Below are 18,899 nucleotides of genomic sequence, written 5' to 3'. Positions count from 1 at the left end.
AGTACCTCTGTGATAAAATTCCTCTCCATTTTGTCAAAAGCTTTCGACATGTAGTTTCAAAGCTATTGTACCCTTCCCTTTTTTCCATGATTTCATTTGATAAATGATCTCTTTTGTTAATAAAATATTGTCTATGATTTGTCGGTTCTTGAGGAAACTTGCTTGGTATGGGGAGATGATGTCCTATAGAATTGGATGATGCATTCTCATGACTAACCACTTGGAGATGATCTTATAATTGACATTACACAGACTGAAGGGTCTATAGCTAGTGGCATCCACTGGTGATTTGTTTTTTGGGACAAACACTAAGTTGGTATCATTGATTCCTTCTGGAAACTTCCCTGTGTTGTAGAAATTTGTAACCAATTGGTGAACATCTCCCACAATATCCTAGTGGTGTTGATAGAAGTTAGTTGTAAACCCATCTTGCCCTGGGATTTATGTGGGTTCATCTGCTGCACTACTACAACAATTTCTTCATTGTAGGTGGGTGCAAGAGATTAAGAGAATTTGTGATTGCTCCTTTGAGATACAAGGTAGGGGGATGTTGGAGATTCAGCTTGGGTTAAAGTCTTCATGTACTCCACTGATTGCCCTCATAGAGTGTTTAAAAACTTTGGCTATTTGTTGTTTGTTTGATGTCCACTCTCCATCTGGTTTCTTAATCCAAGCAATATCATTCTTGGTATTTTTATAGTTTTCCATGTGCTGGAAAAACTTTGTGTTCCTGTCTCCTTCTTGAAGCCAGAGTTCTTTGGATTTTAACTTTCAGAGTTGTTCTTCCTTCTGTAACCAATATTGATATTGTCTTTTTAGGTTTTGCAGATATTTTTCTTCCCTGGTTGATAGAAGTTTGAGTTGAATTTCAGCATTTTGGAGAGCAAGAGTTTGGAGGTGATGTTGTATATATTGTTCCATGCCTGCAATGCATGCTTGCAAGACTGCAGTTGCCTTTGAATTGTATGACAATTCTGGACATTCCAAGCTTCTGCAATTATGGATTTACAGTCTGGATGGTCTGTCCAAGAAGGTTGGTAGTGGAACTGTGGTTTTCTTGGAGTTTTTTCTGGGAGAGTGGATATTTTGATGGGACCATGATCAGAGGAGATTATGGGTAAGTGAAAGAGGGTTGTTTATGGATAAATTTATAACTAAGAGGGTGTAACTAGAGTCCTATCAAGTATTTTTAATATTTTACGGGGCCCTTGTTGCCCATTTATCCAAGTGAATGGGGTCCCACAAAGTTTAGGTCCACCAGTTGAAAAGAATTTATGAACTGTAATTAAGTTTCGTTGGCTCTCATTTATGGTGATACCAAAAGGTTTGCCTCTTTTACGCTTCATGGTGCATAGGTCAAGGACTCCTATTCCTCTAGTTTTTGTAATGTAATACCTCTTGTAGCCATCATGCAAGAATTGGCCATGAGGGCTGTGCATGAGCTGACATAGTTAATTGTAGGTTATTGGGGTTAAATAGGGTATTGTTTTTTGGAGCCCGATAAAAATGAGCTATGGGAGAGGTTAATGCATGTTAGGTTACGTGCCATGAGAGAAGTATTTGGGTTGTTTGCCACGTGTTGGCATTGCATGGGGATACCTGACTTTCTTTTTGCATTTGCTTTACGTGGAGCTGAGGGTTGCCCACGTGTTCAGTGGTGGATGTTCTCTCTCTGAGACTGAATCAACTCTATTGCCTGGCACTGAGTTAACGAGTTGTGAATCGCCGATTGCGGGGGAGCTGGATGTTCAATGCAGAGTGGTTTCTAGCCACCCGTTCCATCTTCGGAGTCTTCATCGGAGCCCTAGTCACTATGGAAAATTTTACAGGTAGTAGGTGGTTGAAGCACTGGGCTGAAGCCATGTATATTGTATGGCTTATCTGGTCGGTGGTTTGCTCACAACCATTTTCCAGGGTTGTTGGTGGGATGACCTTCCAAATACAATTTGTAGTCTTGCATTGAGGCGTCAAGTTGTTTGTAGTTCGTCCATACATGACCCACAAGACCGTAGTTAGCACGAGTTCTTGGTAGCTATTCATAACAGAACTAAAGCCATACTGGTTTACCACTGTAGATGAGAAATCTCCCTGTATATAGAGGTTGCCAAAGGTCTATGATTATTTTTTTCCTGACATAAAGCCCACATTCCATATGCCTTTTTCTTTATCTTCTCTTGGTTTGGTATCACAGTTCCTACATATTGGGATAGGAAACAAATGCAACCGGCTATACACGTGTCCATATTTTCTCAATTCCCCCTATAAAGGAGTCAGACCATTCGTCTAGTAATAACCGGCTAGATCTATAGAACAAGGTCCATTTTTGAGAACTTTTTTTTTGTCTTCTAGATTTTCAAAGATAAACTCCAAGTTACCCCCTTAATAAATCTCACAGTTAACGAGGATTGAGACTTGTTGCCAAGGGAATATTCTCCCCTTTAAAGTTAATTGTGAGATTGGAAGATCTTCTTCCACAGGTTCAAAGGAGGGAAACTCATTATTCATAATCCCAAAATATTCATGCATGCATTGATTACCTTCCATGTGAGGGATATGCGGGGCCTGTAAAATCACCTCCTTACCCTTCGAACTTGGACGCCATCAATCTTTAAAACCCTTGATGTTGAAGTTGAAATTGCTGCTACCTGTTAGTATGTATGAGCGCTTTACTGAGGCAATAAATAGATGGTAGAGCGTGTTGAAGGACTCTAATGCTAAGCTGGCAGGTTGGGAATTGTGGTGGAAACGGATTGTAGAAGATTAAGAGACTGAGAAGATCAAAGGACTGAAGATGATTTATGGGTGAAATTAGGTTGTATGCATTGTGTCGTGGTTACAGATGCAAGGTCGAAAAGTATTTACACACAAAACCAAACTAAAGGGGCTTTCCAACCACCGGAGAAGCACCAGAATAAGTGAATTCCAGAAATGGGGCTAGCCAATCTGCTATGATTGTCCATTCAGCTTGGACACCTGCTTTACCTTTTCTCGCCAACTCATGGGCTGTACAGTTCAGCGAATAAAACTAAACCTAAGATTTAAGTACTTGAGAGCATAAATATCTTGAACTAGATGTTGGGTTTTAATCTAACTGCCACCTTGTAACAGTTCGGGATAGACCGCCGAACTAACCCACCTTGTAACAGCTCGGGATAGACTTCGCCGAACTACCACTTTGTAACAGTTCGGGATAGACTTCGCCGAACTGACCCACCTTGTAACAGCTCGGGATAGACTTCGCCGAACTGCCACCTTGTAACAGTTCGAGATAGACCGCCGAACTAACCCACCTTGTAACAGCTCGGGATAGACTTCGCCGAACTAACTTGTAACAGCTCGGGATACACTTCGCCGAACTGACCCACCTTGTAACAGCTCGGGGTAGACTTCGCCGAACTGCCACCTTGTAACAGCTCGGGATAGACTTCGCCGAACTGACCCACCTTGTAACAGTTCGGGATACCTCCAAGCTCAAGACCGCCTCGCTCAGCACTTCGCATCATCTTGTGGGCGCCAAAGCCAAATAAGTCATACCATGCCTGACACCAGGGAAGTCCGTGCCTGAGGGCGCCTCGCCTGACTGACTTGGGATCTGACGTTTGGCAGCAGCACTCTAAACGGCCACCTGCCACCGCCACTAACGCCGCCATCTCCGGTTAGTGACGGTTCTGTCTCAGCAGAAGGGACGACGGCCGAGTTGACAAGCGCAAGGGTAATCATACCCGATCTGACAAGGGCCTCGGGATGAGTACACGAAGTGACTATAAGAGCCCCTGCCCCCCGACAACGGAGGTATGCAAACTTTGCGCTATCTGGTATTACCTCGCTTTTGAAGGATTCTAACTTGAGCTTCGAAGCCTCTACACCGGGTTCCCCCCGGAGCTTTCCCATCTCTTCCGTTTCAGGATCCCTGCTACCCCGTTCGGAAGCAAGGCAGCAGACAGCTAAGCTCAGCCGGATCGCGCTCCATCAATTGGCGCCGTCTGTGGGAAAACACTTCAAAAAGCCTCCCTCCAAACTTCGATACCCCCTTTCTTCTTCAAAAAACCCAACACTCATGGCCTCCTCCAGCAACACCGGACGCGGCATGGAGACAAACGCCACCGGGGAGCAACTTCAGGTCCCCGTAGTGTGCGTTGGAAAGTTCACCATCCCCCTTTCCGTGGATGGGATCCCCATCCTGAACACGCCACAAGCAGTGGCACCCGTAAACCCTCTTACCACAAATGTCACCTTTCCTCTCCCCATTGAGACAACTTTCACTGAACCAACTACCGTCCCCCTGGCAGCTAGCCAAGACCGATTGGAGGACCTGATGCAGTGCATGCGGGCAATGCAAACCCAAATGCAACAGTTCCAGCAACACATGCTTCACCAGCACCAAGTGCTGCACAACATCTCCCAGTATCACTATCAACAGCAGTTCCCCCAACTGCCACTGAACCAACCACTACTTCCACCTCGCCACCCCGCTCCGAGGCCGGTCAAGGCCTCCCCGCAGGATGGGCGCCACCGCCAGGCGAAGGCCTCCCGGCCCCAAAACCACCCCAACAGCCAAGCCTCGTCCCCAGGCCAAAGAGAGAAAAATGTCATCCCCGCCTCGCAACCCGCAGGTGGGTCGGGAACCTCGCCCGCGAGGTCGGCACCCCGGCGCTCCAAGCCTGAGCTCCCGCTCACCGAAAATCGATTCAGCGCCCTGGCAGTGGACTACCAGCATTCCGGGCCCATCGAGCTCGGTAACACGAAGGCCAGCAGCGCCAGCACAAGGCCCGCTCAACGGCGAAGGCGCCGGCGAAGTCGCCAAACCACCACCCGCGCCTTGTCGGAACTCAGAGGCAAAGCCACGAGCTCGGACGAGGTAGGGGCTACCCCGGCTCTCTCCGTTCCTTCCCCCCTCGCATCGGAACTCCTAGCGGTCCCCTTACCCAGAGACTTCAAACTCCCACCTCTGGACAAGTACGACGGGTCCTTCGACCCCAACGACCACGTTGACGCCTTTCAGTCGCAAATGCACCTCGCCAGGGCTAGCGAATCATGCATGTGCGTGGCCTTTACCACCACCCTCAGGGGGGTAGCCCGCACTTGGTACAGGAACCTGGCCCCCGGGTCGATAAAGTGCTGGGCCCAGTTCGTGCAAGTCTTCACCACACACTTCGTCACCAGCCGACGGTGCCCCAAAACAGAGGAAAGCATCTTCGGAGTGGTCCAAAGAGAAGGAGAATCTATTCGGGGCTACATCAAGCGGTTCAACGAGGCATGCTTGCAAATACCGCGGTTGGACTCCGCAGTGTAGCTCGCGGTGGCCAAAAGAGGGGTGATGCACAAAGAATTCAAATGGCACATGGTGGCCAACCAGCCTGCGGCCGTGGCCGATTTCCTCAAACTCGCGGATAAGTTCATGAGGACAGAGGAAGAGATCAACCAACGAACCGAAGGCGGGAACGAGAAAAGAAAGAGAGAAGGCGAGCTCTCCAACCCGGTGAGTAGAAAAAACCCGACCCGGGAGCCGAAGCCGAACTAGTCCTTTCGGGCCCCCCTAGCAGTTCGGATGGACTACACGCCGTTGAACACGAGGCGGACAGAGATCTTAATGACGATCAAAGACGCTCCGTACGTTAAGTGGCCACCTCGCCTGAAGGGAAATCCGAACGATAGAAACAAGAGTTTGTATTGTAGTTTCCATAGAGACCATGGTCATAGCACCGAACAGTGTAATAACCTCCGGGACGAGATAGAGGGACTCATCCGTCGCGGATACTTGAGAAATTTTGTACAGCACAACAATAACAATAAAGCAGGTCGGCAAGGGGAGCAAGAAAAAGATGCACCCGAGTCTAGCAACAGACCTGCCGAACCATTGCAGAAGCAGCCTCCGGAAGAGAGGCCAGTTCGGTGAACCATCCATGTAATAGTGGGAGGATCCGTGGTAGCGGGGTGTACCTCGGCAGCAGCCCGGACTTCAGTTTGCGAAGCGGCCCTCGAAGAAAGGAACCCCCCAAAGAGGCCAAAGACCGAAGAGCCAATCTTTTTCACGGAGGATGACGCGCGAGGAGTCCACTACCCCCATGATGACGCGCTTGTCATTAAGCTAAGGATCAGCGATTTCGAGGTCAGGCGCGTACTCGTAGATTCGGGCAGCTCAGCGGACATCCTCTTCAAATCGGCATTTGACCAGCTGCAGTTAAAGAGGAGCGAGCTGAAGCCCGCGAACACTCCCCTGGTAGGTTTCAGCGGTGAGGAAGTTAGGCCCCTCGGGAAAATAACTGTCCCTGTGGAAGTCGGCACATGGCCTTGTGCGGTCAGACTCAACCATGATTTCCTGGTAGTCGCGACCCCCTCCCCATACAATGCCATAATAGGGCGGCCAATCACGCATGTCCTACGGGCGGCGGTCTCCACCTACTATTTGGCCATGAAGTTCCCTACGGACTTTGGTATAGGGGTAGCGCGGGGCGACCAGCTCGAGTCCCGCAAGTGCTACGTTGCCGCCCTAAAGGGAAAAACCAAGGCGGCTGACGACCTCGAGCTGGAGCGGCCGGCGGAGCAAGGTGAGGATCGAGCTTCGCCCACGGAGGAAATAGTTGCAATCCAGACTTCAGCTACGGACCCAGCTCGCACACTGAGCATCGGAGCTTCCATCGAAGACCCCCTACGAGCCGAACTGGTAAGTTTTTTACTTCAAAATTTAGATATTTTTGCCTGGTCCGCGGCCGACATGGCCGGCATTAGCCCCGGACTGATAACTCACAAACTTAATACTGACCCTGTAGTCAGACCTGTTAGACAGAAGAAACGCAACTTAGCCCCAGAACGCTGGAGAGCGGTCGACGAGGAGGTTGAGAAGCTCCTCGCAGCAAACTTCTTAAGGGAAGTCCACTACCCGAGCTGGGTGGCCAACCCGGTGTTGATAAAAAAGGCAAGCGGCAAGTGGCGCATGTGTGTCGACTATACCAACCTGAACCGAGCCTGCCCGAAAGATTGCTTCCCCCTCCCCAAAATTGATCGCCTAGTGGACGCGACCTCGGGAAACGAGTTGCTAAGCTTCCTGGACGCCTACTCGGGCTACAACCAAGTTAGGATGGACCCATCCGATGAGGAAAAAACCAGCTTCATAACCGAGTTCGGCCTGTATTGCTACAAAGTCATGCCCTTCGGACTAAAAAACGTCGGGGCAACTTTCCAAAGACTTGTAAATAAGCTATTTTGGCCCCTGATTGGTACGAAGGTAGAATGGTATGTAGACGACATGGTCGTCAAGACTCAGTTTTCACAAGAGTTAATACAAGACTTAGAATCTGTTTTACAAATCCTGCGTCACTTTAGCATGAAGTTGAATCCCAACAAATGTGTCTTCGGCGTCACCTCGTGCAAGTTCCAAGGCTACATTGTCAATCGGCGCAGTATTGAGACCAACCCGGACAAAATAAAAGCCATTCTAGATATGAAACCACCTCGGAAAGTAAAAGAGGTTCAGAGGCTAAACGGCCGCATAGCCGCTCTAAGCCGCTTCTTATCTAAGTCAGCAGACCGCTGCCTACCCTTCTTCAAGGCAGTCAAAGGCAAAGGGTTCGAATGGACCCAGGACTGTTAGTTCGCGTTCAACGAACTAAAAGGTTACCTCGCTAGTATACCAACCTTAGCCCGGCCTGAGGTGGGTGAGGTCTTAGAACTATACCTCTCGGCGAGCGACGAGGCGGTCAGTTCGGTACTAATAAAGGAAACAGACCGGGTCCAGCGACCCATATATTATGTCAGTAAAATTTTGCAGGAAGCAGAGGCAAGGTACCCAGAGATAGAAAAACTAGCATATGCCCTAGTAATAGCAGCTCGGAAACTCCGCCCGTACTTCCAGGCTCACACCGTCATCGTCCTAACTGACAAACCTCTTAGACAAGTTTTATTCAAACCCGAAGTCTCCGGTCGACTGACGAAATGGGCCATCGAACTCAGCGAGTACGACCTCCAGTACAAACCGAGAACCGCTATCAAGGCCCAAGCTTTGGCAGATTTTATCGCCGAGTGCACTTTCAGCCACGAAGCTCCCCAGGTCGAGCTCGAGGTCCCCATTTGCGGCGAACCCAGAGCTCCTGAGCCCATAGAGTTTGAACCCCATGAAGTAGCACCCAGTGTGGCCTCTCTACTGATTAGGCGAAGAGCGAATTGGGATGAGGAGCCCTGGATCTTTCACGTGGATGGTTCCTCGAACCGGCAAGGCAGCGGAGCTGGAATAGTCTTGTGTGGCCCGAGCGACACAAAAGTAGAGTACGCGCTACGCTTTGAGTTCGCGGTATCCAACAACGAGGCAGAGTACGAATCGCTAATCGCCGGGCTGGACCTAGCGCGAAAGGTTAAGGCAAAACACTTGGTCATCTGCAGCGATTCTCAGCTCGTGGTAAACCAAGTTACCGGCGAATACGAAGCACGCGATCTCTCCATGATCGCATATTTGGCCAAAGTAAAAGAAGCCCTGCTCAACTTCCGGTCACACATCATCAGGCAAATCCCGAGGTCCAAAAACACTGAGGCCGACGCCCTGTCCCGGTTAGCCAGCACGAGTCACAACAATATGAGAACTGTGTACATAGAGGACTTACCTCGACCTAGTATTCTCGGGGGGACAGAGGAGGTCGCTCCCATCTTAGAAGCAGAGACGAGCTGGATCGATCCACTCGCGAGCTTCCTGATAGACGGAACCCTCTCTGTAGAACGCAATGCCGCCAAGAGGGTGCAGCGCCAGGCGGCCAAATATGTCATAATAGACGAACGGTTATACCGACTGTCGTACACGCTCCCCTATTTGCGGTGCCTGCGACCTACCGAAACCAAGTTTGTACTCCGCGACACTCATGAAGGCCTGTGCGGCGGACACTTGGGGGGCAGAGCACTCGCCCAAAAGGCACTTCGACAAGGATACTACTGGCCAACAATGAAGGCAGAAGCTGTCGAGCTCGTCAGAAAATGCGACAAGTGTCAGAAGCACGTTAACATCCACCATCAACCTGCCTCCGACCTCAAATACCTCGCCAGCCCGTGGCCCTTTGCACAATGGTGTAACAAGTGTTATCTTCGCAGCGCCATCCACCGTGCCTACAGCCGCCACTCCAGCATCCAAATGCGTGTTATGGGTGGGCTATGCTTGTACTTTTGTATGGGGTTTTGCCAATGGCATTATTGTAATACCGTAGTATGCTCTTTCACCTTTTTGATGTTTCTTATTGTCACTCCCCCAAAAGCTTAACGTACTCTTTGAGGGGAGGTAGGTAGTCGAGTGAGCTCATAAGCGTGTAAAGGTTAAGCATGAGATCCCCTCGACACTGTACTGTGTGCTTGTGCTTACCACTGATTAATGCAATACAAGTAGCCTTTTGCTAATTCGTGTGCCTTCTTGTTGCCTTTGTGTGTGTGTTTGCTTTGTTTCGTAGGCTTACTCGCCCATTTTGAGTGCTGCACGGGGCCCCAACGATTATCCCCGTGACAATGGGGCATCGACCTCCTTGGGCCATTCCCACCAGCAACAGGTGGAAGAAAATTCTTAGTTGTTGCGGTGGATTATTTTACGAAGTGGATAGAAACCGAACCTCTGGCAACTGTTACGGCCCGAAACATATAGAACTTCTTTTGGAAGAACATAGTATGTCGGTTCGGATTACCTCGGGTTCTAATTTCCGACAACGGAAAACAGTTCGAGGATATCAAGTTCCAAGAGTGGTGCCAGGACATGGGGATTCGGCAAAATTTCACGTCAGTCGCGCACCCACAGGCAAATGGTCAGACGGAAGTAATGAACAGAGCCATCCTGCGCGGACTGAAAGCACGTCTGGATCGAGCTAAGGGATTGTGGGCCGAAGAGCTACCAAGTGTCTTATGGGCTCACCGAACGACCGAAAAAGCAGCCACGGGAGAAACCCCCTTCAACCTCACCTACGGCACTGAAGCGGTGATCCCGATGGAAATCGAAATACCAATGTTGCGATTAGAAACATACGACAATCGGACGAACGGAGACGAGTTACGCACCAACCTCGACCTACTGGACGAGGTAAGGGACCTCGCGCACATCCGAACAGCGGCATACCAGCAGCAGGTAGCTCGCTACTACAATAGCAGAGTAAAGCGACGAAGCTTCCAAGTCGTCGACCTGGTCCTCCGGAAGATTATGGTGCCCGAACCCGGCGTCGGCAAGCTTGGACCTAATTGGGAAGGGCCCTATAAAGTAGAAACAGCGCTCGGGGGCACATACAAACTCGAAACCTTGGAAGGAAAACGAGTACCCCGAACGTGGAACATCATGAACTTGAGGCGATACTACCTATAAACCACCTAGCGAAGTGGACGAAATCAGGCCATGTGCCACAAGGCAAGCCGAGGAACTTCAGCACATTATCAGCTCGGCAAAAATCAGTTCGCGGCATAAAAGGCCACGGAAATTTAAAAACTCGGCAAAGAAACAGCTCGGGGAAGATGAGCAAGGGGAAAAAGACTCCATTGCAAGAAATAGTACACTGGAAAAAAAATTTACATGCCCGGAGCCACTTCTTCTCCATCAGAAGGCACTTCAACAACACCCGAAGGCCCTGCCTCTCCTTCAGAGTCCGGCTCGCCATCGGCAGCATTGGCCATCTCCTGAGTTATGCGCGAAGTGGTTATGGCACTTACAACGAGGTCGGGGTATGTATTCTTGATCATCCACCGGCTCAACTTGAACCCCCTCCTGTAAGAGTCCACCATCAGATTGTCAAAACGCGGGGAGGCAATGTAGTCTTCAACTGCCTTCTTTTTGGCGTCTTCAATGCCTTGGGAAAAAATCTGTGTTCTCTCCCTAATGTCCTCCGAAAGATACTCGACTTGATGCTGCAAATCCAACTTCAAGTCCGCCATGTGCTTGACAACTACCCCCATGGCCTCGGCGTCACACTGAGACCTCGCCTGTCTGGCCATCGCGACGCGAGCAGCCTTTTTAGCAGCATAAGCAACCGCCTTAGCAGCCCGGGTATTTGCCTCTGCAGCACGGAAGGCTTCTTCAGCAGCATGAGCAGCAGCCTCAGCAGCTCACGCCTATCGTGAGCTCCTCTCCACTTGGGCCGCCAAGGCATGAATCGAAGAATTCACCTACCAAAAGAAACAAGTGAGCAAAAAGACAACAGAAGCAACGGAATTAAATAAGACAGAATCCTACTTACCACCATGGCATGTGTTACGGCGCGGCAAGCGACCTGATTCAAGGGAAGATCGGTCCACGCCGCGACCTCCTCGGGGAAAGTAGCGTCCCTACTCTTCTGAAGAGCGTAGTTCGGCATCAACACGCTCCTAAACTCTCCTTGAGCTCCCGAGCCTGAGGGCCCAGCCCGCGTATGAGCAGACCCGGAGTGAGGAGCACTTGAGTACGCAGGAGCGCCCGTATGAGTGGTTTCAGCGAAAGGCGCCCCGGCAGTCTCGTGCACCGGTGGAGTCACTTCGGGCTCCCTGGGCAGATCCTCTGTCGTATGGTCTGGGGCTTGGGGCTCCTCATCCAAGGGCAGGTCGTGACGAGTTCGCTTGGCGACCCGCTTCCTCCTCTTCATACCTTGGAACAAACACCCGCCGCGAGTTCTCTCCGCATCCATCACACCTACAGAAACGAGTTCGACATCAAAAAAAAAAAAAAAGCCGCATAGCCAGAAACCTACCCGAACTCAGGTCGGCTGCGAAAAGCTTAGCCTTCGTTAAGTAGTGGTGGCACTTTAAGCCTTGCCGTGCCCACTGCCGGAAACCCTTCACCGTCTCTTTATCAAGAGTTACGCCCAAGTCGGGAGCGGCCTCACCCCACTCGGTCTGAAAGGGCCATCCTTGTGCACTTCGCACGCCGAAGTAGTCCCGCTTCCACGCCGGGACCTTGTTAGGAAGATCGTGCAGAAGCTTAAAACCCTGGCGAGGAGTAAGGTAATACGCCCGTCTCCCTCCAGGAAGAGGACCCGCCTGTCTCTTGAGCATCAAGATAGAGGAGAATATCTCTAAGTCCAAGGGGAAGTTCTGCTCGCAAAAAAGAGATATTGTCCCCACCAGGTTCTGAATAGAGTTCGGATGAAACTGGCCAATGGTAACACCGAAGTGGTTTATGACTTCGACGAGAAGGGGATGGAAAGGAAGTCGCAACCCTACAGCGAGCTGCTCTCGAAAAATCACGATATCGTCGGGACCGTGTTCCCAAGGAAAGCTACCCGAAGGAATGAAATATGTGTACCCCCCAGGAAGATTGTAAGGCAGAAGTATGGATTGAAGCCCCTCAGGCGTCATGGTCGAAGGACCAAACCTGTCTAGCATCCGACCTCGGCGGGAGGTAGACGCCAAACTGCCCGAAGCGACTCAGCCCACTGGTTCATAGTCTTCAAGCTCCACCTCAGGATCACTGAGGCAGTTTGGGGACACGGCTCGGTTGGTGGAACCTATGTCGGCCCTACTCGAAGAATCGTCTGAGCTATCAAAGCTAGACATTGGGGGAAAGATAGATTCAAGAAAGTATTCACCGGAAAGTTTGAAGAACAAGCCAAAGAACCGTGAAGACTGTATAACCAGCCTCGACGCGAGCTGGAAAAGATTTGGACGCGAGTTGAAAGGTTGGACGCGAACTCAGTAGACAAACCGCAGAAGTGACAAACCAACCGGGGTCCCCCACTATTTATAGCTACAGTAACCAAGAATCGACCGTGCAGACTGAAGACGATCCGACGGCCCACGTTCTTACCGACCGCACAACCCTTAAAGTCGAGACGTGATTGGCGCACGTCTTTCCGTAAAAAGCGAAACGTCAGCACGTCTTTTTGAAACCGACATCGCTTCGACACACATCTTTTCGAAGCTGACGCGCCGCACATCTCCCTGACAGTCGACGGCGCACGTACAGCAGTGGCGTGCCTTTTTGAAATGATCCGCTGTCACGTCCCAGCGGCGCGAGTTGGTTTGAAATTTAAAACGCACGGTCACAACCACCAGCGTTCTTGAGTAAGCATGTTTCCAGCCTTCTCGAAAACCGAAAAAACCCTAGCAAAAGCGTCTCATACAGTGAAGGTTTGAAGGACGGGACAAATCTACAACCACCTCGTGAAAACTCCCCGCACCATGGCAAGGCCCTCGGCACAAGGAGTGGGGGGCAATTGATGAAGGAAGATTTGGCCCGACCTCTTTATTATGAGACACGTGGCAGCAACGACAGCTCAGCAAAAGGGGCCAAGCCTAGGCGGGAACAAGGGGACACACTTCGCCGAACTGCCACCTTGTAACAGTTCGGGATAGACCACCGAACTAACCCACCTTGTAACAGCTCGGGATAGACTTCACCGAACTGCCACTTTGTAACAGTTCGGGATAGACTTCGCCGAACTGACCCACCTTGTAACAGCTCGGGATAGACTTCGCCGAACTGCCACCTTGTAACAGTTCGGGATAGACCGCCGAACTAACCCACCTTGTAACAGCTCGGGATAGACTTCGCCGAACCGCCTTGTAACAGCTCGGGATACACTTCGCCGAACTGACCCACCTTGTAACAGCTCGAGGTAGATTTCGTCGAATTGCCACCTTGTAACAGCTCGGGATAGACTTCGCCGAACTGACCCACCTTGTAATAGTTCGGGATACCTCCGAGCTCAAGACCGCCTCGCTCAGCACTTCTCATCATCTTGTGGGCGCCAAAGCCAAACAAGTCGTACCATGCCTAACACCAGGGAAGTCCGTGCCCGAGGGCGCCTCGCCTGACTGACATGGGATCTGACGTTTGGTAGCAGCACTCTAAACGGCCACCTGCCACCGCCACTGACGCCGCCATCTCCGGTTAGACGGTTAGGCAGTGACGGTTCTATCTCAGCAGAAGGGACGACGGCCGAGTTGACAAGCGCAAGGGTAATCATACCCGATCTGACAAGGGCCTCGGGACGAGTACACAAAGTGACTATAAGAGCCCCCTGCCCCCCGACAACGGAGGTATGCAAACTTTGCGGTATCTGGTATTACCTTACTTTTGAAGGATTCTAACTTGAGCTTCGGAGCCTCTACACCGGGTTCCCCCCGGAGCTTTCCCATCTCTTCCGTTTCAGGATCCCTGCTACCCCGTTCGGAAGCAAGGCAGCGGACAGCTAAGCTCAGCCGGATCGCGCTCCATAAAAAACCAATGGGTTTGATTGGTCAATTTCATGAAAAAGCACACCTGTACACATTAGAAGAGATATTTTAAATATCAATATTAAACCTAGAGATCTTTTACTAATCTACCTTCATGTTTGGGGCGGGTTCGAGGAATTATATACAAAACTCATCCTCGCCCCGTACCCGGTTCGGGGAGAAATTATTTCCCCGTCCCCATCCCTGCCCTATCCTTGTTTAGGGTCGAGGAAAACCTACCCCGTTTGGGGTGGGTCCTCGATTTTACGGGGGAAATTGCCATCCCTAGGTCTATTATAGTCTCACAGAAGGTTTCTTTGCCCAAGGCTCTATTGTATCCTGGGAACGAATTTGCCTGTAACCCAACTAGGACTGGCAACAGGTAGCCTACCCGTGCAAATTGCCCTACCCATTCCCGAACCCGCCTATGTATCCCTAATTCCAAACCCGTCCCAAACCCATCTAGCTTTTCCTCTCAATTTCCCAAACCCATTAAACCCGTCCCAACCCGTCTCAGCCATTAAGCCCCTTGACCAAACGTTTTCTACTAAAAAAAGTTTTTTAATGCTTATAATGTGACTTGAACCCAAATCAATTAATGATAGGGACAAATCTCTTAGCACTACTTTAAGCTACTAAGCCATATTGCCTTTGTGTTATTTAATGAACTAAAATATATTTTATTAACTTTTGTGTTCATCAAAACAATCAATACATATATATTGTTAACAATTCCAACTAAAAATTAAAAGAAATAATATTTACAATTAGCATTTTATAACTAAATGAAATAAACAATCTATCAAATCCAAATTTACATCAAATGATGATTTTAATACCAAGAAATTTATACAAGTAAAATATTAATAATAGAATAATTATCTTAGTACTTCTAATTCATAAGTTTTTGCATGATATATAATATAATGGGTTCATATTTATGCATCCCGAGTATCGAGTATCAAGTATTGGTTACACTAAAGTCAAAACCCAAACCCGTTAGTTTTAATCTAAATCCCAAACCATCCCAAATGCTATAGCGTTTTGATAAATGGGTCCTATTAGGGTCAGGACGGGTTGAATACTCAAAAATTCCCGCGAAATTGCCATCCCTAAACCCAAAAGCAAACTCAGTGAAACTGAGTGGGGGCAAATAACGTTTTAAAGACAGTGCCTTCAGACGCGCCCCAAAACTTCTCCTCCAAGTTTCAGTGACCCCAATTCCCAATAGTAGATGCCAAACACCAGGAGAGCAATCAAAAGAACTGCTCAACACTTTAACCAAACTAGCTGAATCACTTTCTATGCTAATATAGGTTAAACCCAAGGACTGAGCCAATAAACAAAACTCCAAAATAGCATGAAGCTCAGCTTACTCCACATAGATAAATTTACAACTACCACACTTAGATAGAACAAAAGCACCAAAAAAGTCTGTTAATCTGTTGATTCTTGAGGCTGGATTTGGAAATGATGCAAATGGATTGTAAATCCCAGTTTAGGGTAAATTTGCACTCTGGTTCACTTTTGCCTGTATTTGGCAACACTACATTTATGCATTGACAAATAACAAAAAACATATTTTCCAATGCTAGTAAGATGTAAAAATACATAAATAAAAAAGAAGTAAATTTGCATTCGTGTCTACAACCATTACAACTGAAGCCAATTTGATAAGAAGATAAATTTATTAATGCAAAACTAATCCAACTTTACAATTTATATGGATCATTTTATAATCTACGTTGCATTCACACTTATTTCCAAACGCAGCCTGAACAGAAAATTTCCACAATTTCTTCATCATCCTGTGACATAAAACAAGAAAAATACAGGGATCACGATAGACATCTTCAAACACCAACCTGTTTCTAGCAATCCAAATTTCAGGGCGGTTTATGATTGGTAAAAGTATTTCCCCCTATCATGTTTTTTCGGCATTATAAAATTCCCCTTATTCCAATCATTTTCTTTTGAGTTCGATTACAATATAAAAAACATATGATATCCGAAAAATAACTGAAATCATAAATGTGATAGCGAATAAAGTATCATTTATCAAAATTCAAGAATAAGATCAAAACTCTTTCTATACGATATCTTTTCGTCATCGTAGATTTCTAATCCTATTATTTATGTAAATAACCCTCCTTAGTAGTTTTTAATTCTTTTTCTTTCCCAAGTAGGACCCATCTAATCGCATATTTCCCGACTGGATTGGTATGAACTAATATGAACCAAGGCCAACCTTCAATCTGTGGGCACCGGCAAGGATTCCGGTTTTGTTTTTGTTGATAGGCATGTAGTCCATCTGCTGCGAACGTTACGGTGGAACGTTTTCCTGAACATCATTGATACGAATATGATTTATGAGTGGTACTGTGGCCGTGTGGGACGTCACTCCACTGGCCGGTAGGAATTCGAAACTTTCACTATCCCATTTCGTATGGCGACACGTGTCAAGTTATGTGCGATATTTTTAAGACATATGGACCTAATTGGGTGAACCATTTCTGTCGGTTTCTACGTGTCACAAAAACGATACGGTGCTTCCACATTCTTTTCCTTAATCACGAAGTTGTCAACGTTGATTCATTAGACCGGATCGGTGGTTTTCTGGGGCCCGCTTGGGTAGCCGATTACGTACTAGCCGTCTCATTTCGAGCAGAATCGTCTCTTGCTTTCCTTAGTGTATAAAACGACTCGGTTCAACTGATTCTTCTTCCACACGGCCTCCTGAAATTCTCTGTTCGAATCTTCGATTTGTGAAGAAGGGTTGCGTTTCTTCGTGGGTTTATTTATTCTTTGATCAGTCGTTTCGGCAAAGGGTTTGAAACATAAACGGTGTCGATAGCTTGTTGAATTGAACCAGTGAGATAAAATGGCGGGAGAGGATGTAAGACAGCAGCCGGAAATGGTAAGAAAGGGTTTTTTTTTTTAGTGTTCGATTTGAGGCTTTCTTTTTTCTCTTTCTTTTCTATGATCCAACCTGTGGATGTGGATCCAACTGTTTTCTTGCCCCTTACCCCATTCTGTTCATGATATTTCTCAGAATGAAAGATCTAACCTTATTTTGTGAAGATCGAAAGACATTTGATACTCGTAATTTCTTCATAATAGTTTTGTTTGTTTCTTTGAAAAGGAGCGTAGCGTAATTTTTGTTATCATACTTTGTGGTGATCGTGGCAACTGTTTTATTCTGTTTCTGGATCAATTTTGTTTTCTCTAGGGCTTTTGAAACTTTTTAGGGTTCTTATTGATGGGAGTTGTTTCCTGGACCTGTTTGAATTTAGGCCGAAAATCATGAAAAGGACCTCAAGTATCTGGAGTTCGTCCAAGTTGCGGTAATCCAGGCCGCACTGTACTTCTCGAGCCTGTACAACTACGCGAAGGAGAACTCCGGTCCTCTGAAACCCGGCGTGCAAAGCGTCGAAGGTACCGTTAAGACCGTGGTTGGCCCTGTATACGAGAAATTCCATGACGTCCCCTTCGAATTTCTCAAGTTCGTCGACCGCAAGGTAAGAACCCTCCTGATCTATTTTCTCAAGCCAACTCCGAACTTCATTCTTTGAATCTTTTGCTCTCTACTCCGTCTGATATATAAGCTTAGGCATGCATTTTTTTGGAGCTTGAAACGTTTCGAATGAACTAAGCTCTTCGGAGTTCTGACATCTGATACACAAGAATGAGATTCTATCGAACTACGGCGCCATGTCCGTAGTTCGAGAAATTGCGCGTGTTTCGGGCCTTGGGCTAATGGGCTCTCTGTGACTGACTCGTTCCGCTTCCGCATTCTCGTGCTTGCAGGTGGACGACTCTGTTAGCGAGCTTGAACGCCACTTGCCATCGGTCGTGAAAGGGGCAGCAAGCGAAGCCTTCTCGGCTGCTCAGAAAGCTCCGGAGGTGGCTCGAGCCGTGGCTTCGGAGGTGCAGCGCTCTGGCGTGGTGGAGACTGCCACCGGAATAGCGAAATCGGTGTACACCAAGTGCGAGCCCACCGCCAAGGATCTATACGCAAAATACGAGCCGGTGGCCGAACGCTACGCTGTATCGACATGGAAATCGCTGAACCAGCTTCCACTGTTTCCTCAGATTGCCCAGGTTGTGTTACCGACGGCAGCGTACTGCTCGGAGAAGTACAATCAGGCCGTATGTTATTCGGCGGAGAGGGGGTACACCGTGTCTGCGTATATACCGTTGGTCCCAACCGAGAGAATCGCCAAAGTATTCAGCGAAGGGGGGAATCAGGCAGAACCAGCTACCGTGGCGCAGTAGTGGCCGTTTGATTTTCCTGTTTTCATATGATATTTCCTGTATAAAATTGTGAAAAAAACAGCCGCACAAGTCAGTAATTGTAAGGTTTGTTTGGTATAATGTCTATCAGTCTGTGTAATACTTTTTTATTTTTTTAATTTTCTACTTCTATATATCAAATCAAACAAATGGTTGCAAATGGTGTTTTAGGTCTGGAAGCTTGCTTCCCTATAAAACTTCTACCATCAGGATGAAAAAGAAAGGTACTTTTAGCAATCAAATGGTGATTGAACCTGCTTTTCATTCATTTCCCACTCGAAAAAGCTTAGCCTCTGTTTCAATTGTAGACCACGAATGGTCTATTCCAATTCTAACTTTCTGATTGGACAAAATTGGAAGTGGTCTATTTCAATTCTAATATTACATCACTCCGCCGGTAAGTTGTTTTTTATAGTCGATGTATTCTTGATGAAATGTGTGTCTAAAGCTTAATTCACCTAATAGATTTATTT

The 18,899-nt window shown here is 48.0% G+C and overlaps 1 protein-coding gene across 1 annotated transcript; it reads left to right on the top strand.

Moving 5' to 3' along the window:
• The first annotated feature begins 16,392 nt into the window (after positions 1-16,392).
• Positions 16,393-18,586, top strand: LOC148861515 (stress-related protein-like). Its single transcript, XM_088984678.1, has 3 exons — positions 16,393-17,050; positions 17,427-17,651; positions 17,941-18,586. The coding sequence occupies exons 1-3, from the start codon at positions 17,015-17,017 to the stop codon at positions 18,406-18,408; spliced, it is 729 nt and encodes a 242-aa protein (XP_088840804.1). The 5' UTR covers positions 16,393-17,014; the 3' UTR covers positions 18,409-18,586.
• The last annotated feature ends 313 nt before the right edge of the window (positions 18,587-18,899 follow it).

The sequence above is a fragment of the Nelumbo lutea genome, chromosome 4, assembly GCF_056320005.1.
Source record: "Nelumbo lutea isolate HS-2025 chromosome 4, American lotus-T2T, whole genome shotgun sequence".
NCBI lineage: Eukaryota > Viridiplantae > Streptophyta > Magnoliopsida > Proteales > Nelumbonaceae > Nelumbo > Nelumbo lutea.
This window is presented reverse-complemented; position numbering and strand designations above follow the sequence as displayed.